General features: G+C 31.1%; 3 protein-coding genes and 1 pseudogene across 4 annotated transcripts; all 4 read left to right on the top strand.

Annotated features, from left to right (window-relative positions):
- Nucleotides 1-4,531: 4,531 nt before the first annotated feature.
- Nucleotides 4,532-7,189, top strand: LOC128157673 (uncharacterized). 2 transcript variants are annotated; one of them, XM_052820248.1, is made up of 4 exons: nucleotides 4,532-4,751; nucleotides 5,541-5,771; nucleotides 6,627-6,855; nucleotides 7,091-7,189. In XM_052820248.1, the coding sequence occupies exons 1-3, from the start codon at nucleotides 4,532-4,534 to the stop codon at nucleotides 6,830-6,832; spliced, it is 657 nt and encodes a 218-aa protein (XP_052676208.1). In that variant the 3' UTR covers nucleotides 6,833-6,855; nucleotides 7,091-7,189. The 2 variants fall into 2 exon arrangements, with proteins under 2 accessions (XP_052676208.1, XP_052676207.1); XM_052820247.1 differs by having other exon boundaries at nucleotides 6,627-7,181.
- A 4,488-nt stretch (nucleotides 7,190-11,677) lies between these two features.
- On the top strand, nucleotides 11,678-13,953 carry LOC128161215 (fucolectin-6-like). The gene is made up of 3 exons (XM_052824444.1): nucleotides 11,678-11,977; nucleotides 12,723-12,953; nucleotides 13,296-13,953. Exons 1-3 carry the CDS (start codon nucleotides 11,701-11,703, stop codon nucleotides 13,508-13,510), a joined length of 723 nt encoding a protein of 240 aa, XP_052680404.1. The 5' UTR covers nucleotides 11,678-11,700; the 3' UTR covers nucleotides 13,511-13,953.
- Nucleotides 13,954-14,342: 389 nt separating this feature from the next.
- On the top strand, nucleotides 14,343-17,777 carry LOC128161552 (uncharacterized). The gene is made up of 3 exons (XM_052824863.1): nucleotides 14,343-14,872; nucleotides 16,347-16,574; nucleotides 17,149-17,777. The coding sequence occupies exons 1-3, from the start codon at nucleotides 14,476-14,478 to the stop codon at nucleotides 17,352-17,354; spliced, it is 831 nt and encodes a 276-aa protein (XP_052680823.1). The 5' UTR covers nucleotides 14,343-14,475; the 3' UTR covers nucleotides 17,355-17,777.
- Nucleotides 17,778-19,744: 1,967 nt separating this feature from the next.
- On the top strand, nucleotides 19,745-21,988 carry LOC128158436 (uncharacterized; annotated as a pseudogene).
- Nucleotides 21,989-22,353: the final 365 nt, after the last annotated feature.

The raw sequence follows: 22,353 nt of genomic DNA on the forward strand, positions 1-22,353 counted from the left end.
ATTTTGATTATGGCGAAATTTTATTCACATTATAGACATACCTCCTTAAATGTTTATGTGTTGTAGATAAATCATAGTTTTATTAAATTTTTATGAATTTCAAATGTAATTTGTAATTTAATTAATTACATCTGCAAAGTAATTTTAATTTATTTAATTACTTTTGAAAACTCTTGTAATGGTAATGGTAATTTAATTGGAGAATTTAGTCAAGTAATTGTAATTTAATTAATTACTTTCCATTGTAATTGACCCCATCCCTGGTACCGAGGCGAAAAGTTTTGGCAAACACAATGAAAAATCATGTTTTAAACTGTCATTTTCAATGAAATATGAAGGAAATAAGGAACAAAATTCGAAGCTTTGTCCATTTTCGACTAATGAAATATCTCTAAAATGCCTACAGTCTCTCCAAAAACAGAATTAAATAAGCTCTTGACCTCCTCCTAAAAATGATGTCAAATTGAATATAGGTATCGGTATTACTTTTCTCATGATTTAATATAGATTGTCAAGAAATTATTTACTTTTATACATAATACCTTTAAAGCCATAAAGTACGGGGAAAAGATTCTTCAAATCAATTATGACGTCATAATGGTTCTAGCACCAAAATGATCTAGTAAATGATTCCAGAGTGTACTCTGGAATCATTTACTAAATCTTTACCTTAAGGATCACAGGATGAATGACCATCTTTAAGTCCTCCTTAAAGATAGCTTAAAGGTGTTTAAAGGTAGCTTAAAGACGATCTTTAAGCCACCTTTAAGCTACCTTTAAGCTATATGTATTGCTTAAAGGTGGCTTAAAGAAAGCGTAAAGATGGCTTAAAGGCAGCTTAAAGACTATCTTTAAGTCACCTTTAAGCCACCTTTAAGGACAACTTATAGGTCCTTAATGTCCAAACTTCTTTAAGCCACCTTTAAGCCACCTTTAAGCTACCTTTAAGCCACCTTTAAGCCATTAAAAAAATTTAATTCAATGTTGTGCTTAATTTCCAACAAAATGTATTAACTTTATGAAAGAAAAGGTATTAAAACGGTTTTTGTTCTAGAAAGAAAAATGAAAAAAAAAAAACACCAAAAAACCGGCCACGGCGAGAATTGAACCCGGGACCCTTAGTTTACTAGCATCACCACACATCCTCTGCGCCACGCCAACTTACATATATAGGAGCGTTTTTATATCCTATATATCAGTGGATATTGAATCACTGTATTGAATGTGTTTACTTGAAAAGATTTTGACAAACCATTCAGTTTGTAACAATCAATTATATCTAATTTATAAATTACATGCATGCATGTATTTAGAATGAAATACGGAACTTGGTCTTCAGTGAACAAAAATATATTATACCTAAATGGAAACCGTTAGGTTCACTATAGTAGGCTTTCTGACATGTAGTTAATAAATTTAAACCGAGTAGATATACGTTCATCTTATTTATAGCTATAAAAATGTAAGAAAGAAAATGAAATCATTTCTTTTATTAAATGCATTGATACTATTAGGGTATTTGTTCAATTTCCCGCAATTTCCAGGTTTTCATGATCGCGGCGCCGTTCCAATATGTTTAAATATTTACATGTAATTGTATGTACATGATTTATAAACTATCAATTCTATAACAAACAAAATTACCAATTACCGGTGACGTATTTACTGCATGTGGCAATTGCAAATGACTTGTACATACAATTGTTTGATGTGCCAGGCCGGGTATATTTGACATATTTACCCTTATACATATATTTAAATAATCAACCCCTATTTATGATCACCGGTACATTAATTAATTAGCCTCAAGATTTTACTCTTACATACATGTATCGTTAATTTGTAGACGTAACATCTTTGAAACCCAGAGCTAGGAAATAATACTTTGAAAATGAATTACAAATGTAAATTAACTTTTATTCACTAGACTTATCGTATACTCGTACATACTAAAATTCAACGCCTTTAGAAACCCTGACGTGCACCTGGGCACACGACACACCTGTTGTGTATATCTTGTATATTCTGTGTTAGTTCCAGGGGTTTTCTTAAGTTGGACAAACAATAGATTTTAATTAGATATACACAAACATGCACCTGGGCACACGACACAACTGTTGTGTATATCTTGTATATTCTGTGTTAGTTCCAGGGGTTTTCTTAAGTTGTACAAACAATAGACTCTAATTAGATATACACAAACGAACAAAACTATGTCTAGACAAACAAAGCAGTAATATCCTGCCCGATATAACAAAGGCAGTTGAGAGTCTTTTCATCTTTAACATGTATCTAGCAGATCTAGAGTTAGAAATAATGAAAATTGAAAAAAAAATACAAACCTTAAACCGATTAACAAATTAAATCATGCATTTTTGGTTCATTATCTTTATTTTGTTTAATAACCGGATGAACTGAGAGAGAGAGAAAGAGAGAGAGAGAGAGAGAGATTTTTCACCGATTAATTTATAATAGGAAACAAACATATTTTAATTAGTTTTATGCACATATTAAGATACAGAAACTGCGCTCATCCCTACAATAATTTTGAAACCCCCCCAAAAATTATAAAGAATTTAATAACGGCAATCTGTGTCCATCGGAGCGGTGCTGATGATAGCGATCTGTGTTTAATGGAGCGACGATTAAAACCGCCTGGAACACCCCCCCCCCCCTTCCTTGGAAATTATATTATCACTCGGATGACCCCCTTCCATCTCTATAAAAGAGCTTTTGCATTTAATATATGTGTTTATTGTTCAGCTTGATCAACATTGACTTAAAGGCCACTTAGAGACAGTGTAAAGGCAGTGTAAAGAAAGCGTAAATGCCACTTAAAGATGCTTAAAGGTGGCGTAAAGGTGGCTTAAAGGTGGCTTAAAGAAGTTTGGACATTAAGGACCTATAAGCACTTGCTTAAAGGTGACTTAAAGGCGGCTTAAAGGTCGTATAGCCTTTAAGCTCCTTTAAGTCACCTTTAAGCCACCTTTAAGGACTTGCTTAAAGGTGGTTTTTCGTCCTGTGGATGTTGTTTACTCAGGGTTTGAGTTCTCAAATCCGGATTGTTAAAAAGTTAAATTTCATGAGTAAAATATGTTTTAAATACAAAAAGTAGTTATGAAATGAATTATCATTGACATAACAATCGATATTTTTACTTAATTATGGAATTAGACTCTGACAAAGTTTGACTTTTAGTAAAACAGAGGAAATTCGGACTAAATTTTTCAGATTTTGTTTTTCACTGAAATATTTTTGATAGTACTATAATATTTAAAGTAAAGATTTTATTTGTTAGTCAACATTATTTTGCATATTTTCTGTTGGTTTTATCTTGCATTTTCGTTTAGATAATTGTATGGCACACACTTCAAAAATATTGAAAAATGCTTAAAAATGATGAAAGACAAAATATCTCAAAATTTTGATCATTGACCTCATATAAATTTTATGCCAGCAGAAAAAGGTCAATATACTTAGTTTAATACTATAAATGATTTAGCAATATCATCATTCAGTATTTGGTTATATTGAATCAAAAAAGGGCAATAATTTGAAAACTGATAGAGTAAATTCGGACTAGAATATCTATTAAAAATTGTGAATGAAAACTTTAAGCTTTGTATCTATTTGATGTCACTGCCATTCATAAACTGTATTTCATTTCTGAAAGAGTTAAGCAATTTGTATTATTTTCATAATTAAGAAAATTTCAATCATAGTGTACAATTTTTATGGATTTTTCTTCAATTTTCAAAAAATATTCAATGGCCATTAACTCAAAAAGTAGGTCATTAACCTACTTTTTTGAAAGTGAGGAATAACACTACCATGTAAGGTCTATAACACACAATAGCTGGTTTTTCATTATCATCAGTGGAATTTTTTTTCATTCTGAGTAAACGTCATCCTTAATATATCTTTTTCCCCTTCTTTAGCACTATAAAGGGATTAATATATAGACCCCCCCCCCACACACATTTTTCGACATTCCATTTGAAATCTTGAACAACCACTATAATGCATTGAAATACTTTCTGTCATAAATACATTGTATAGATAAAAAGTACGTGATGAACCGATTCTAGAACATATTTTCTAGATATTCTACTCATTAATTTTTTAATCCTTTTGAACTCATTTTCACAGACTTTCATCAAATTGAACTATTACTTTTTTCTTTGATTGCTAAACCTTTAATCATACTATAATGGCGCATTGTGTTAAAGACTATTACTTATTCTTTTTTATTACTCATTTTCAAGAAATAATATATTTTAGATGTTTCTTTGAAATGCGTTTGATGCCATGATAAAAAAGATTAAATACTTCTTTAAAAGACAAGAAGTGATTTAATCCTCAGAGTAATTAATCCCGTCTTGTAGTTAGGCAATCACAAAAAAATTAAATCGCAAAGATATACAAGTGCTGTATCGGAATTAGCCAATTTCAAATTTGTACGATGTCTGCTATCATTTTGAACCTGATATTGATATGGTTGCTTTCTCAATGTCTTGCTCTTGATCCACGCATGCTTGACTATTCAAAAATCGTCCACAACATACTGAGTTTTCCGATGTATTGTTCATCTGGTAGTGTAGTCACTCTGACAGAATGTGCCTCTATAGCTAGCGGATCGAAATCTGTCAGGTTCTTTTTCAACAAAAATGAACGTCTCTGCTATTGGAGCTGTGTTTTTCTCTCGAATGGCACTTGTAACAAGCTTTGCATATCGCCGTGGGGTGCATATGGTTTGTAATAATTATTTCTTTCTTAAATAATCGTGTTTACATAAGGTATTGAATATGTTTCGAGGATTTATTATTTGATTAGTTTTAATAAAAATCATGGTTTTAAAGATTTTTCGCTTGTGTTTTTTGTTTGATTAAATTTTAAATTGTGAAGAATATTTCTAAGTATTTATAATATCATTGTATTGATTTGTATCTTTTTCTATTGTAAGATTTCTTAATTTGAAAGTTATTCAATTAATTTTGAACGATGTGTATCTATAATACATATACATGCATGACTATAAAACTCTGTCATGTCATAGGTTTTAAGTTTTTCAAGTAGCCTTACGTTATTGAATCTCTTGTGCAAAGGAGACAGTGACCGTTCGCTTACTCGTGCTTTAGGAATAGATATTGATAATTAATTAACAGCGCAGTACCTCAAAGGACAAAATGCAGTATTATGCATTTCTCGCCCAAAAATGAAGATCTATAGAAAGCTTTAAACAACCAAGGTAAAGAGATATTAAATTCACATCCGGTATAAAAGAACTTGCATCTATTTTTATATCTACGGCGAGGGAGGGAGAGTGTATATGGTTTTTAATGTTTTTTGTTTTGTTTTATTTGGTTTTGATAGATTAGATTAATTGTTTTGCTTTTGATTACAAACACCATATAGACAGAATGCAGAAATAGAACCCATTATGATTAAGTGGGTTTTTCTGTTTCATGTTTATTAACTGTAATTAAATTGCTTATTTCTTCATGATATCTACTTCATAATGAACATCTTTCATTTGCCAGAAGTGAAATGGAAAAAGAATTCTGCTTTGAAAAAACCAACTATCGGATCATCTGTACACGAAGGCAATTATCGTAATTGGGATCCTCACTTTGCAACAGATGGTTTTGTCAAAAATGGCGGTACACAAATCTTTCACTCAACTTTCGAACAATATCCGTGGATCTGGATTGATTTGTTAGAAACTTTATCAATATCCTTTATTCGAATTTATAACAGAAGAGATGGCGGAGGTATGATATCAATGTATTGCTGGATTTTATGATTAACGAGGCCGAGTCTAATTATTTCTACCATAGATAGTCTGTTGAAATTTCAAGCAATTAGTTTTACGTTTATATTTTTAGGGGAAAATGATATTTTATTATCACCCAAATTTCCTAGGAGATCGTTTCGAAAATTATCAATTTAATTTGGGACCAAAGGAAATTTGTTGAAAATGCACTTTTTCTTTGAAATATATGAAAAATATTACAAAAGCACCAAAATGGTGAATTTATTCTTTTAAAGTTGCCCTCATGGTCTGGTGCAGGAAATATATCAAGGTTAACCCCCCCCCCCCAAAAAAAATAGTTTGTCCTAATGCGGAATATATTAGGTGAACATTGTTTGGACGAATTAACACTTTCATATTTAATGCTTTGTCAGTTTTTTAAATCTAAAAAACCCCATCACCGCCTCGAATAAAATAGGAAGTCATACTTTTATTTTTCGACTTTTTACAATACTGGGAAGCAATGACGCGTAAGCCGTTTTGCCATTTTACCTATGAAGGTTAAACTCTAGTTCTCAACTCATACACGTTGCATACAATGTTAATTTTGTTTAAAAACAAAATTAAAAGGAAAATTATAATTTGGCTCCTACATGCAAATGAAAAGATTCGCGCAGTTATGCACTGTACACAGCCTCGTTAAGATTCAATGTATATGTACAAATTTACAGAAACCATTACCATTAAAAGATTACAAATAACAGTAAAACTCTTAAACCTAATTGAAAAACCCACATAAAATGGCATTTATAAAATGTTTTGCAAGGATTTAAACACAACGAAATGATGATTAAATAAACGTTTTTCTGAACAGGGCAAAGATTTCATGACGTTGCTGTTGAAGTGACAAATAACAGCGTTTATGTACAACGTGGCTTCTACAAAGGACCCGCGGTCACGGGTGAAATAGTGGACATCCTTTGTGACTACCCCGCCATTGCCCGCTACGTACGACTAAGAATAACGGAAGGATCTGGAAACAGTCTAAATATTCCAGAACTCGAAATATATACCACTTGATTTAAAACCGTCTGCTTAGAAATGTAAATAAAATTTTATATGTTTCACTCTTTAATATTTATTACAATACAGGATCGTTGATGATTTGTGGTATATGAATTTTTACCCAAAGATTTGTGTGTACTCTAGTCCCGAGCCTTGTCTAGGACGGAGAAAACACACATCAAATTAGTTAACACTTATATACAATCGCAATCACGAGAAAATCTTTTACCACATGTTTTTTCAAAACTTAATTTTTTTATATCAACATTACAGGTGTTAGCAGCCCAACTAATGAAATCACAAATTTGAAAGACATTGGTCGATCGATAAACTATTACTTACTATTATTGTTTGTTACAATGGAAAGAACTGGATATTTTAAAATATGTATGTGTTGTTTTTAATAAATATCTAAAACATTCTATATTCATGTGGTTTTTTTTAATTCTTTAAGCTTAGAAGACCGACTTGGTGTTTAGCCAAAAAAGTACGATAAAAAACTGATACTTAAATGGGATCATCCTAAGATATTCGAATGCACACTATATTTTGCTATTTATCTAGAACATTACAAACGTAAATTGGTACAATAAATTAAATCAAAAATAAGGGAAAATTACAATTAGAATAGACGATTTCACTGTGGAAAATTAATAAGGCGTAAAATGTTTACTTTTATCTCTTACCTGTGGTATAAACTACCCGTGTGATAAACCTTTGTTTTATCAAACGGGTGATGCTTTTATCAAATACTTCCGGTCCGAAGTATTTTTGACACAATCCCTCGCGTCAACGCTTCAGTGACCTATTTTCGAGGATTTGCACTTACTTTTAACATAATTATATCTATTAAAAATAGAGAGCATTCGCAACTTTGTCAACAAACTTGATTATTCAAGTCTTCTCATCAGTATTTCCGTTTAATGAGGTGATTAAGAACTAAGAAATATTTTTTTAGAGCTAAAAAATTATTTCAAGGTTTATTTCAGTGAAACAATAAAACCGTTAGATTTATATTCAAAAAATGACGTTCGAAATTGTATTGTGCAAGGTCACAATAACCGCATATAACACAACGTTGCATCATCGTTTTTAAATCTTAAAATAAATCAAATCGGGTCATATAAGGGACTGTCTCAAAAGCCTTATAGTGTGAGATAAATATAACATTTATCATTGTGTGATTTTATATTTCCTTTATCAACCTGTTGTACGTTTCTTTTGCCCTGATATTATTAAGCCTTTATTATCGAACGACTTCTTTGATTCATTTAATCATAATTTCCTTTTCTATAATTAAAGAAAGATAGATTGTTGATAGTTTAAGTCACCAGTATCTTAAAGTTATGAGCTAAATGTACTTTCCTAAAACAAAATTGATGGTATGTTAAAGCAAAATCGTTCCCACTCCGTTGATTCTTTTTTTTTTATCTTTGTCATTATTTTGAATGTTTAAGTTTATATAAAATTCTTATATTTGTGGATTTAGTTAAGCGTTATAGCCATGTCCATCATGCTTCTTATACTAGTAAGAAATATTGAAGTTTTTCGAAAAGTGGTCTTCTTTTGAATAATGTATTTTTTAACGCGGATATATGAACAAGATATAGTCGTGTATTAAGGAAGGAGTATTCTCATTATCAAACATTCCTCTTATAATAAGAAATTCATGAAATTTTGACACCGTGAAACGGATCATATTACCAAATGATTCTATCAGTTTAATCAAATTTGACCTTTTTGTTTTTCCATAAAGGTCAGGTCAAGGTCACTACCTTTTTCCTCAACATAAAGGATGAAAGAAATAAGTGTAGCTCTTTGTAGTTCTGTAGACATTTGTTTAAGATTTGAAGAATCTATTCTTCAATGAAATGATAGAATTTCAGAATGTCTATCAGCTTATACTACTTAATTGGAATAAATATTTATACTAAAATTGATATTGCTTAGCCCGCATTTCCTATAATTTTCTTAAATTTTGAAGAAATTTTGATCATTTTTTTATGCTTCCAATAATAAGATATATCTGATTTTTATGTATAATGAAGACTTTATATAAAGATATAAATTGACAGAAAAGCTAATATATTGACCATTTAATAAGAGAGAAAAACTGATTTTAGTGATTTTTTCACAAAATCAATGTATAGAATGGGCCCTTTAAAAAGCTTATAAAAATGTAATTTGATAGGCAAACCATATTTTAATAACAAATTCTGAAACCCAAGTATCATATCATTAGTTCACATTAGTAAAAAAAATCCAATATTAATGTTATTGTTTTTAAAATGCTAAAATAGACTCGTTAACCTGCAGCAATTCTGAATTGCCAAACATGTGATATTTTCCTACGCCAATATTACGCCAAAAATATAGCCCTTGTTAGATTCTAAACATTGATCACCTTTTCTATGCCAAGTTGTAGGATAATAAAAAAGAAAGAAAAATATACTAATTTAATTTCATTCACCTTGATTTAATGAGCAATGAATCAAATTTACGTTTGACAAGTCGAAAACCAGAAAAGACTCCTTCCTTAATTTCCTTCATATCTGCATTTATTTGAATTAATATGGACAACTGCATTGGCGATATTGCTGGCATAACTAAATTCAAGTCTAGATATTCCAATTTAATAGGGTGATCAATAAATTCATACAGAACTGACTATATCTGATACACAACTCCCTAAAAACATGTATTGATGGTTCTGTGTTGTGGTAATTTTTCCCCATATCAAAATGTTGCGTTTTAAGTCATTTTTTCTCCATTCTTCCCATTTGTAATCCTTAATATTTTTTACAAGGATAGATATGAAATAGCAGATATTGTCATTGAGTAGAATCCGTACAAATGTTTGTATACTTATCCTTACCCTCTTAATTCTTAAGACGGAAAATGATTGCTTCCAGTTGAGAGACACGCACGAGCCTGGTTTATATAACAAAGAATTGTTAGCACTGTACCTTGCTTATAGCTCTTCTATATATAATTTGATGCGCATTTCATGCTTTAGAAAAATAAATCTTTGTTTAGTAATGGATGTCGAAACATTTAAATCAGTACATATTTTCCTATACACTAGTGCGGGAGATTAAGACAGATATAAACACTTTAGAAAGCTTGATGTGAATGGGAAATTTATTTCTTTGCATTTTTATTTATAAGACTATATTAGGCATATTACTTCAGCAATTAAATGTTTTCTTTGGTGATTCTTAAAGTTGTTAATGTAGTTAGCATTGCAGAGAAATAGAATTTTTTTAATAAATCACGTATAAAAGAGTTACCCAAAGAACTACTTTACCATTATTGTTCATTAGAACGTTACAAATAAAAAAGGACAATTTGCCATATCTGTGAAGGTAAACATGGTAACTACAGCTACTTGGAGTTCTGAGTGAGGTCAGTGTGGGCAGTCCGTGGAGTATACAGCAAATCAATACACGATGTGAAAGTTACTTGGAAATAAAGTTGTCATTTCAAATATTTAAAAATATCCATCTTAAAGCTTTTTAAAATTCTAGCGTCGAAAGCTATGTCGTTTCACGGGATCGCTTAGATTTCTGTCTTGTCAAATATAAATGATTACAGTCCTTTATTGCAAGAAAAGGAAGGGCTAATACTTCGTGGAAGTATGTATAAAATATTATTTGATCAGAAGGGACGTCGCAATCAATGGCTATTATGTACGATCATCTCCCATCTGACAGTGTTTGCATGATACAGAAATCTCGTAATTTATTTAAAACAATTGACAAAAGCGAGTCGGAGATTGACCTTTGATGTGGCGTTTTATCATCTAATCGCAGTTTACACAAAACATGATAACTGCTGATGCGTTAAAAGCGCACTGCATGTAAAATCATAATAGGTTAAAACGGGATGTAACAAATGACACGTAAATATTTTTCAGCATTTACAATACTTTATGTGCTCAAGCAGCCATGGGTAAGAGTGAGCTGTGGGACTCCGGACCGTGGCTTGAAACGATGAGACAATGCGTGCATTAGGGAGAAATCTATCAAAAATATTTGATGGTGCGTCTTATCTTTTGACTTTATGGTTAATAGAATATGTTTTTCATTCAGTAAATAACTTATTATGAAAAAAAGAATGCGCTCAGCAACAAAAAGGCTTTATTACAGTGTACGACTATTGTCATTTATTTTGGAAAGTATGTAGGAGAATTCGTACCCTAAAGATACATTTCTTCATCGAACTAGAGGTTAAATCGTAAATCGTGATGAATGATTTAACGTTAAGCTCGATTGTTAGCTAATTTGCTGCATTTATCTACCAACTAAGACCAATCAGAAAAACTGTCTTGGGTATAGGGTGTTTATATAACTATATACTTAGTCTACCTTGCGTAGCTTGATCTTGAACACTTCACAGGTAGACTTATAGTGAACACTTCACAGGAAGACTTATAGTGAACACTTCACAGGTAGACTTATAGTGAACACTTCACAGGTAGACTTATAGTGAATGGTTATGATGATACATCTTTTGCCTATTTCTCAAATATTTCATAGACATTCAGAAAAATTGAAATTTCATTATCAATATTATACTTATATGATACTGCTTGGAAATGGTATTAAATCATTCACAGCTTAGATATGCTTGTGATTATGAATTAAAATTTGAACTATAACAGATTGATATTTATATATAATCAATTGATAAACAACCGCTCTAATTACACTTTACATAAGATTGTATCTTATTTTAAATTTTATGTTTGGTTTTCATGAAAAGAGCAAGTCTAAAATTAACAACTAGTATGTGCATGAATAATGTATGCATACGCTGTGGCTAGTTCTATAATTCGTTTATTGCGAAGCAAACCGTCAACAATTGTCAACTGAAATACAAGTATGAGCAATTTAAAACTTATTATACTGATGATGAATGCTGTGTTGAGAGTTGTTGCTCAGCAGTGGTACATGTACGAATTGGTAAAAACATTTGGCTTCACAGTCTCAAATTGTACCGAGCAAAAAGTCGATAGTATGTTATCATGTGCAGCGGTTGGGCGTGTGGCAAAGGCTCCTACATACGTTTTTATTGTTGATAAAAACCTATGTTTATGGGATTGTAAATCTTTCAAAAATGATTATCCGTCTGTTGAAAATCATAAATGGCGTCAATACGGTAAGTTAACACAGTTTAATTTTTTTCCATTGAACCAAAACCTTTTGATCACTTCAATAATCGGGTTTTTAGTTATTTCAATTAAGCTTTTAATGATTTGAATTACAAAATGATCAGTTGCTAACATTATAGGTGTATGTTTTGAATACCCATATTTTTTCCATGTTCACTCAAACGATAGCATAATATCATAGGAAAACGAATCAAAATTATTCATTCCTGCTGAAAACCGCAAAATAAAATGTGTTTTGTTTCATTTTTTAGGTGTACTGGTAGGAATGTTAATTTAGCTTTGTAAATGTCTTTTTATATGTAAACCAATATAATTATATCGTTCAGCTTGAAAATTTTGTTGAGCCAATTTAACAGGATATGCATTTTTAGCCAATTAAATTCTATCAGTTTCTTTTAAAAGAAACAATCCATGTTTCCATTAAAGCTGGGTTTTCTCTCAATTGACACTTGTTCCAGTCTTTGCAATTTACCTTGGATTGCATATAGTTTGTTATTCAAATTTTATTTCTTATCCTTATTCGTATGTTTTGTTAAAATACTCTATATACATTGTCACAAGATGAACCGTAGCATTTAAGTCAACTGAATGAAAACTGAAAGGAGTGGCAGGGTGACTGAAAAGTAGACCTGTATGACATTCAGTCAACTTTTAACTACTTTCCAGTCATCTTACAGTTAACTGAGTAGCGGAGCTATATTCTGCGCTTTTAGAAAATATTTCATTTACTAGAGGTGAAATTGAGGAAGAACTCCGCTTTGAAAAAACCAACTACAGGATCATCTGTACTCGAGGGTGATTATGGTAACTGGGATCCTCATTATGCGACAGATGGTTTAGTCCAACGTGGCAACACAAAAATCTTTCATTCAGCTTTAGAACGATTTCCTTGGATCAGGATCGATATGTTAGAGACTGTACCAATACTCTTTATTCGTGTACATAACAGAGGAGATGGATTTGGTATACTATTTATTATAAGTTTTAACATTTTTCGATTTAATATTTAAGATTCAGTGTAACTCTATATAGAATTTAAAATCCGTTAAAAAAGGTACCCCTGAAGATAAAACCTAAAAATAACGAACGCATGATGAATATATCTTTGTCATTTTGTAGACCTAAGGGTCACTTAAAGATGACAAAATGACTATGTCATTCCGACAATCTTTACAAAACTTGCAGTTAACAGTTCACTAATTGTCAGAGCTTCATCCTGTGAAAACTGTTAAGCATTACATGTACAAAAAGAGTCGACACATTCACAAATTTCTTTAAATGATATTTAATGTTTCTTCAAAACAGGGCACCGATTCCACGACGTTGCTGTCGAAGTGACAAATAACAGCGAGTATGTACAACGTGGGTTTTATCAGGGACCTGCAGCTAATCATGGCGAAGTAGCTATAGTGGATATCATGTGTGACTACCAAACTATTGCTCGCTACGTCCGACTAAGAATAACGAAAGGGTCTGAAAATTATCTTAATATTCCAGAACTCGAAATATACACAAATTGATAACTTTCTTCATACGACAAACGTGTAGTTCATCCCTCGTTTGTTGTGAAACGTTACCACTTGAGGAAAACAAAAAACTTTCAAATATCATATATTTGCATTTTGGTTGATACATTTTATAAAAGACTGATTTAACAAGAAAATTGTCTTGTCAATAACATAATTAATTTCTTTTCGTTAGCATATGAAACTATTTTGTAAGTGTGTTCGATATGTTTTCTAGTGTTAAGCGTAGGATTTAAATAATGCAGATGGATATGCGTGTTATATGTCACAGGTATTTAAAAAGGTGTATCTTACATGTGGTCAATCGAGTTCGTATTCAGCTTTCAATATAACTGAGGGTAAATCGAAATTAATTTCGGCTCAGATTCTTTATTTTATAGAAAACTTCAATAGACAAACGTCATCAAGATGTGGAGAATCCTTAATTAAATGAATATTTAATTTGTATGTTGTCTTACAGAAGACCAGGAAGAAAATAAACTCATTGATATGTGTTTATAATTAAAGCTGAGTAAATAACTCATGTCTATAATAAATTGTTCCATTTGTAATGAGTTTTTGTTATTAATGAACAAAGTGAAGGGGGAAAATAATGACATAATCATAACCTAGCATACATTCAATGGTCTTGAACACAGACTTATTGCGGATTGTTTTGATGATATATCTTGCTTCTATTTTTAAAATGTTTTGTAAATAATGGGGAAAATTATAATTTCTTTATCTATCACTTTCAGAACTTTCTTAGAAATGATATTAATCAATTGATATCTAAAATACGTCCATAGCACTGAATTTAAAATCAATTCAAAACAGATTGATATTCATGTATGATCAAAATGACAAACAACCGTTTCAATAACAGTTTACATTGTATCATGTTTATGTTTACATTAAACGTACAAACATAAACCGTTTCAATTACAGTCTACATTGTATCATATTTATGTTTGGTTTACATGAAACGGACAGGCATAGATTTAACTATGTTCATTCATAATGTATTTATACGCTGTATTTATACCTTCTATAATTCGTTTATTTCGAAGCAAACCGTCGAGCAATTGCAAACCGAAAAAGCAAGAATGAACAATTGGAAATATATTTTACTGATGATAGATATTTTCTTCACGATAGTAGCTCAGCCATGGTACAAATTGAAATCAACCTCTGGCTTTACAGTCTCTAATTGTACCGAGCAGAAAGTCGATAGTATGTTATCATGTGCAGCGATTGGGCGTGCAGCAAAATGTGTAACATATTATTTCAATGTAGATGAATACGTATGTCTATGGAATTGTAAATTTTTTGAAAATAATTCACATGCTGTTGGAAATCATGGATGGCGTAAATACGGTAAGTTAATACATATCACATTTTTTTCAATGAACATTAACCTTTTAATCACGTCAGACATCTGTTTTTTCTTTGATAATTGATTGAACATTTGATAAATAGAAATAGCCAGTACATAATAAAACACCAAAATAAAATGTTCGGTTGTTAAAACTATAAATGTGTATAATACTTGTATTTTTTTTCGAAGTTTTTACTTAAACGATAGAAGGAGAAGAACGAAGCGAAATTTTGCACTCTTTCTGAAAAGAAAGAAATGTGTTGCAATTGTTTTGTTTCATTATTTTGGAGTAGGGGTTGAAATGTTACTTTAGTATTGAAAAGTTTTTTTTTTATAATGTAAATTTATATACTTATATAGTTCAGCTAGAAATTTTGTAAAGTCGATTCGGCAAAATGCGCATCTCTAGCTAGTCAATCGAAGTCTGTTTTGAGGCGATATGAGATACCTGTCGATATTAACATGGATAAAAGTACATAGTTATCAAATTACTTTCATCAATTTTGCACTTTTTAGATATAAAACATTCCTTGAATAAAAACGTTTTAAAAATTTTTGGAAAGGTAAAAATACTGAAAGCCCCAACAGGATTCTTGACTTACAGATTCGTAGTTAACGCTATGACTCATTGCGCTACCGTGTTTGTTAACTATTTTGGGAAAGAAAACATTCATGAAATTATACTTCACTGTATTATAATGTGTATTTATTGTGTAGTTATTGTGTATTTCGATAGGAAGTACGTCACAATACTGGAAATGTTCCATACCACCCTAAGATAGAAATTCTACTTCACAAAAAGGGAAAGCTTTGCAATTGAAGCTGTATTTTCTCAAAAATGACAAATGTTCCAATCTTTTCATTTGGCATGGATTGCAAATAGTTTGTAATGCATATTTTATTTAGATATAATCATAACATAACTATTAGCCATCGCCGTTTTGTTGATTCAATAGTTGATATATTTCAATTCAAATCTATAATTCGATGAATTTTTGTTAGTGTATTTTATATGTTTAATTTTATTTGATGAAACATCTCTACAGTTATCTTAAACCTGGCGTTCATTATAATTTGTTCAGAAAAGTCGAAGAGTATGTGTTTGCCTTTTGATATTCGATTTATTTAACCTATTTGATTTTGATATGGTAAACGCACTGTTTAGCTTTTGAATACAAACTTCACATAAATAGAATGCCAACGAGTGATTGATAATGCTTAAGTATTTTCTTAATTTTTGCTTACAATCTTCCATTTATTTGTATGTTTATTATGATATATCCATGTTAACCATCACATGATTAACCTAGCTATGCATCTCAGTCAACTGAATAAAAACTGAAAGGTCTTGAAGGTGACTGAATGGTAGAGCTATATCACATTCAGTATTTTTTTTAATTTACTTTTCAGTCATCTTTAAATTGACCGAATAGAATAGCTTTAACATGTGCTTTAAGAACTTTTATTTACCAGAGGTGATATGGAGGGAGAACTCCGCTTTGGGAAAACCAACTAACGGATCTTCTGTATACGGAAACGATTATACTAACTGGAGCCCAGATTATGCGATAGATGGTATTGTCCAAAAGAACGATACACAACTCTTTCATTCAGCTTTTGAACAATTTCCTTGGATCAGGATCGATTTGTTAGAAATAGCACCAATATCCTTTATTCGTGTATATAACAGAAATGGCTTAGGTATGTTATTTATCATAAGTCCAAGCATTACTCTATTTGATATTTACAATTACTGGTATTGTGTTCTAAAAATACAGAGTGGACTATTAAATCCTTTAAAAGAATACTCATAATGGTAAAATCTAAAATAACAAACACGGGATAAAGCTCTGTCATTCTCCAACGCTTTTCATCGCTGCGACCAGAGTTCGATCACCGTGATGGACAGTGGATGTATGTGAAATGGTATGGTGGTCACCCGCTTGCACGGACAGGTGGGTTTTCTCCGGGAACTCCAGCTTCTTTTACATCAATGACCCCCTCGGGCTCATATCCGTACCTACAAAATATATTAATATAAGTTGTAAAATTTGTTTATCAATGATTGTGATCAAAAATTCATTTCCATTCACTAGACTAAACGGTGACTTTGAGATGACATAATGGCTATGTCATTTAGTCAATCATTACAAAATTGCAGTTAACAGTCCACTTAATGGCAGAGCTTCATCCTGCTAAAACCTTTAAACATTATAAAAAGTGTCCTCATATTCACAAATTTCTTGAAATGATAATTAATGTTTCTTCAAAACAGGACACCGATTCCATGACGTTGCCGTTGAAGTGTCAAATAACAGCGATTATGTACAACGTGGGTTTTACCAGGGACCTGCAGCGAATGGCGAAGTTGTGGATATCATGTGTGACTCCCATACTGTTGCTCGCTACGTCCGACTAAGAATAAGGAAAGGATCTAATAACTGTCTCAATATTCCGGAACTTGAAATATATACTCATTGATTACTGTCTTCATACGACAAACTTGTACTTCATCCCTCATTTATTGTGAAACGTTAACATTTGAAGAAAACAAAGACTTTCACAAATCATATTGACTTGATCATCCCATGTCTAACACACATACATGTGTACACGTACTTAATGAATGAAAAAAGAAACAAAATAAAAAAAAATAAAATAAAAAAAAGCAATAAACATATTTTTCCCTCACCATCAAATCAAATGTATTTGGTTACATAATAAATATTTTTTTTTTCGTTTCTTTAATTATTCTTCACAGTTATTATTATTCACAATATTTAGACTGAAACTCAGCAAACCACTTTTAACCAATAAATCCAGATTATCAAATGCTGTACAATTCCAGGAAATGCTTATTTTTAAAATACAATACAAACATTGATATATACATGTATCTCATGTTAAAACAAAATAAATTTTAAAAAAAGCAAACAAGAGTTCTGGCAAGCACACATCGATTTTGTTACGTTAGTGCATAAAACAACGGTTGCTTAGGTTATGATAAAATAGCAAATTTATACCCCCTTAGAGCCATATAGAAAGTTATGTCCGCTAATATATATACTAGAATATGCTTTCAAAGATAATAATTAACATTTGCTTTATAGTTAATTTTCAAATCAAAGAAGAAATTGGTGGACTATAAATCATTATCGAAAGGTACCGCGTAAAGGGCTGAATATTTTAGATTGTGTGGATTAGTTAAAATAAATTCTATATACAAAAGAAAGCTACAATGGGTAGCAATAATGATCTTACATTCCTATGTACATGTACATCATAATGCATAGACAAATAAACAAAGTTTATAACATATTGAAACTTGTGGACAAGAGACATACAGTTTGTCAAAAAAGTTTGGGTAAGCCTCTCGTTCGATGTGGAGAGCCCTGAATTTGTTATGTCAGTGGTTTATACCACATTAAAAGTAATACTTGTATCTGTTTCATTTCAACGGGACGTGGAATGGCAATACATATGCGAAGGAGAGAATGATAAAAAAAGATCAATTATCACAGATAACAACATATTTGATTTTTTGTTTATACATTATATTTCATGATTTTAAATTTTAAAATTGAATAATGTACTAGAGTAATTTGTAATAAATGGTAGATATACTTCTTCAAAAAACAAAAATCAATTCATGAAAATTTACCTGATTGGTACAAAGAATGTATTTAAAGAGACAGTACGGCGCATCTTATTAAAAACCCAACTTGAAAAAAATTTCCGATCGGGTTTGGTATTTTTGTACTACTCATGAATGTATAAACTTTCAGAAAATTACAAAGTTCTCCGTGCAATAAATCTAATTATATCATTAAAATTAATAATTACGTATAACCTATCACATAAATACATTGCAACGTGTTCGGGGTTCAGCCTTCTATACTATTACGCATGCGTATTTACTGTAAACAAAATACATGCAGGGCTCGCGAAGAATCTCCTGGGCAGGTTTGTTGATAAAAATATGTCTTTTCTACTTCTCATAGGTAAAAACTGTTCTCAGTTTTTAAAATAACCACAATTATTATTTTGTAAGCATGTATTTATCGTGTTTATCATAGAAGTTGCTACAACCTAAATCTATTTGTATAAATGAGGCCCCTTGAGGGGTTATTTGACATATATATGTCTATTCATTTTAAAATGAACCTGAATTGGTAAACCATTTATAAATTATCGAGAAAGAAAGGATGTGTTTCATTTAGGGAATCGCTTTAACCTCGTTTTCCATGATGACCGTAGTGGGACGAAGATCTTGTAGTTTTCAGCACGTGTCAATTACTGTCAATCAAAGTCCACGTGGTACAAATAAACGATATAAGATTATTCCGGTTTGTACGACCCTTGAATTTCCGGAAGCTCATAATTACGTTAATTAAGAATGTGAACGGGATTTTCATGTATTTTAACTATTACAATCAACGTTATTTCTTATTTCCTAACTATACAATAGGTAAATCTGAAGTTATTCACACATGTGTTTTCAGCTGTACTGTCTCTTTAACAAGACGATTTGTCTTGTCAATAAGATATTTATATGAGTCACTATTATTAACTAGCAAACGCCTCTTGGTCTTGAAAACAACACAGACTTATTGTGAATAGTTTTGATGAAATATCTTAATAATTCTAATTTTGAAATATCTTATAAACAATGGGGCAAACTGAAATTTCTTTATCAGTATCACTGATTCAGAACATTCTTAGAAATGGCATCAATCAATTGATATCTAAAATGCGTCAATCACTATGAATTCAAAATCAATTCACAACAGATTGATATTCATTTATGATAAAAATGATAAACAGATGCTTCAATTACAGTTTACATTGTATCGTATTCATGTTTGGTTTACATGAAACGGACAGGCATAAATTAAACTATGTTCATTCAAAATGAATTCATACAATGTGGTTAGTTCCATAATCCGTTTATTGCGAAAGAAACCGTTGAGCAGTTGCAAACCGAAAATCAAGTATGAACAATTTGAAATTTATTTTACTGATGATAGATATTTTCGTACTGATAGTAGCCACACAATGGTACGAATTGAAATCAACACCTGGCTTTACAGTCTCTAATTGTACCGAGCAGCAAGTCGATAGTATGTTATCATGTGCAGCGATTGGGCGTGCGGCAAAATGTGTAACATATTATTTCAATGTACATGAATACCTATGTTCATGGAATTGTAAATTTTTTTAAAATAATTCACAAGCTGTTGGAAATCAAGGATGGCGTAAATACGGTAAGTTTACATAGTTAATAATTTTAATCACGGTCAGGTAGGTAATAGAGTTGTTTTTCTTTTGATAATTAACGAGGCCTAGTACAGTTCGAGTGCGCATTTCTTTGCGCACTATATAATTTTCTTGCAGCCTTATGTACAAAGTTGTAACTTTCTTTTGTATTGTTTTTTTAATACAAGAATTTACATTGAATGTTACGTTTATGAGATGGGAAATTGTAATTCTATGATATTATTAAGGTAAGTTGCTAAAATGGCGCTAACACGTAATCGTTTCTCGGTATTCAAAGCAATTCCGATGAAATGAATATGACTTACTCTTTATTCGAGGCGGAAATGCATTTTTTGAATATGAATTTTTGACAGGGTATCAAAAGAAACAAAAGCATTTTAAAAATATTATTTTGTGAAAAATTGATTTTTTTCTAAGCCAATATATACTGCAATATGCCAAATTGGACCAAATCAGCAGGTATTTTTTTTTTTTGAAATTTCACAATTTTGTGACTTTTTTTTTTTTTACAATAAATGTCATATATTTAAAAGCAAAAGAAATCTCTAGGCAGAAATACAGAAAAATGGAGAAAATGTTATAATTATCCACATTTTCAACAATTTCCATAGAGTCCCATATTGTTAACTTTCGAGAAGACTCTTTAGGAAATTTGGTAGATAAATAAATTTTTTGATCTTTAAATGATTAATATAGAAGTGAAACTAGTTGCAAGAACTTACATCAAAATATGAAGAGTAGAAACAATTACCAACTCGGCCTCGTAAATTGAACTTTCGACGTTTTGCAGCATCCAAAACATAATCAAACACAAAATAAAAAGGCCCGGTTGTAAAAATTATCAATGCGTGTGTTCGTTACCAATATTATTTTATTTTCACTTTGAATGAAATGAAAACTGTTATTGAAATTATTCCCAGTGGAGATTTTATCAGAAATAAAAAATGTTCTGTTTATGTTTAATTTCTGGGGGAGGCTGTTAATGTGGTATTGCGATTCTTTAAATTCTTATTTCAATATGGTGCAGCTTGGAATTTGATTGATCACAAACTCCGAAATGAAAGTCTAAAGAAGAAAAAATATGAACATTTTTGATAATTTTGATACATTTTTCAGAGCTAAAATGGAAAGAAAACTCTGCATTGGGGAAACCAGTTGTAGGATCTTCAATATTCGGCAACAATTCTGCAGATTGGGATCCAAGCTATGCTACAGACGGTCTTGTCCTAAACAGATGTCCAAAAATATTTCATTCAAACATTGAGCCTTCTCATTGGATCAAAGTGGATTTGATGAATGCATTAACAATATCATTTATTCGAGTTTTTAACAGACCAGACGTGTTATGTATTTATAATATTTATTACATGTATCTACTTAGTTCATGCATCGACATTTCTAAATAACCTTGAGAGGAAATTCAGATTTTTAACAATTCGTTGCAAAAACGAACAGATTTGATTGACACTTTTTTCATTTCAAGAAACGTGATTTTTTAATATCAACTATTAAGTATTTTACAGATTGCTATTACAATAAAATTATTCAACACTAGATTTTGATTATTTTTTTTCCTTTTAAAACCAGACTTATGAAAGTTTTACATATTTTCTCCGTAATTTATTTTAAAAAGGGGAAAGATTTCATGACGTTGCTGTTGAAGTGACAAATAACAGTGATTACATTCAAGGTGCTTCTACAAGGGACCTGCAGCGACTAGTGAAACTGTGGACATCCTTTGTGACTACCCAACCATTGCTCGGTACGTCCAACTTAGAATAACAGTGGGATCTGGTAACAGTCTTCATATTCAAGAACTTGAAATACACACAATATGACTCGGCTTTTATGAATATACGAGGGTTGTTAGAAAAGTTCGCAGACACAGTGATTTACGGAAAAAATACGATGTTCTTTGAAGGATGATATATGTTATATCAAATGACTATCTATTGAATATAAGTATGCAAAAAATCACATGTTTTTAATATTTTTGTTCAAGATATACAGCTAGTTTTATCTAACACGATTTAGATCCACGGAGCACCATTTCATAAATCCATGACGTCAGGTGACGTCAAACAACTAGAAGGCAAATCTGTAACTCTTTTTCAAAGTAAACAACCTTCAGTTCCACGCACTTTTCATGTCGTTTCACCCATTTATAACATGTATCCTCATACCATTGTAGCGTCCTTGCATG

Source organism: Crassostrea angulata, chromosome 8 (assembly GCF_025612915.1).
Source record: "Crassostrea angulata isolate pt1a10 chromosome 8, ASM2561291v2, whole genome shotgun sequence".
Lineage (NCBI taxonomy): Eukaryota > Metazoa > Mollusca > Bivalvia > Ostreida > Ostreidae > Magallana > Magallana angulata.

Bases quoted from the DNA above. Each gene is read 5' to 3' on its own strand.
- LOC128157673 (XM_052820248.1), top strand. From the start codon at position 4,532: ATGCTTGACTATTCAAAAATCGTCCACAACATACTGAGTTTTCCGATG. The intron at 4,752-5,540 runs GTTTGTAATAAT...TTCATTTGCCAG, and splicing joins ATCGCCGTGGGGTGCATATG to AAGTGAAATGGAAAAAGAAT. The intron at 5,772-6,626 runs GTATGATATCAA...TTTTCTGAACAG, and splicing joins TAACAGAAGAGATGGCGGAG to GGCAAAGATTTCATGACGTT.
- LOC128161215 (XM_052824444.1), top strand. From the start codon at position 11,701: ATGAGCAATTTAAAACTTATTATACTGATGATGAATGCTGTGTTGAGA. The intron at 11,978-12,722 runs GTAAGTTAACAC...TTCATTTACTAG, and splicing joins TCATAAATGGCGTCAATACG to AGGTGAAATTGAGGAAGAAC. The intron at 12,954-13,295 runs GTATACTATTTA...TCTTCAAAACAG, and splicing joins TAACAGAGGAGATGGATTTG to GGCACCGATTCCACGACGTT.
- LOC128161552 (XM_052824863.1), top strand. From the start codon at position 14,476: ATGAAACGGACAGGCATAGATTTAACTATGTTCATTCATAATGTATTT. The intron at 14,873-16,346 runs GTAAGTTAATAC...TTTATTTACCAG, and splicing joins TCATGGATGGCGTAAATACG to AGGTGATATGGAGGGAGAAC. The intron at 16,575-17,148 runs GTATGTTATTTA...TCTTCAAAACAG, and splicing joins ATATAACAGAAATGGCTTAG to GACACCGATTCCATGACGTT.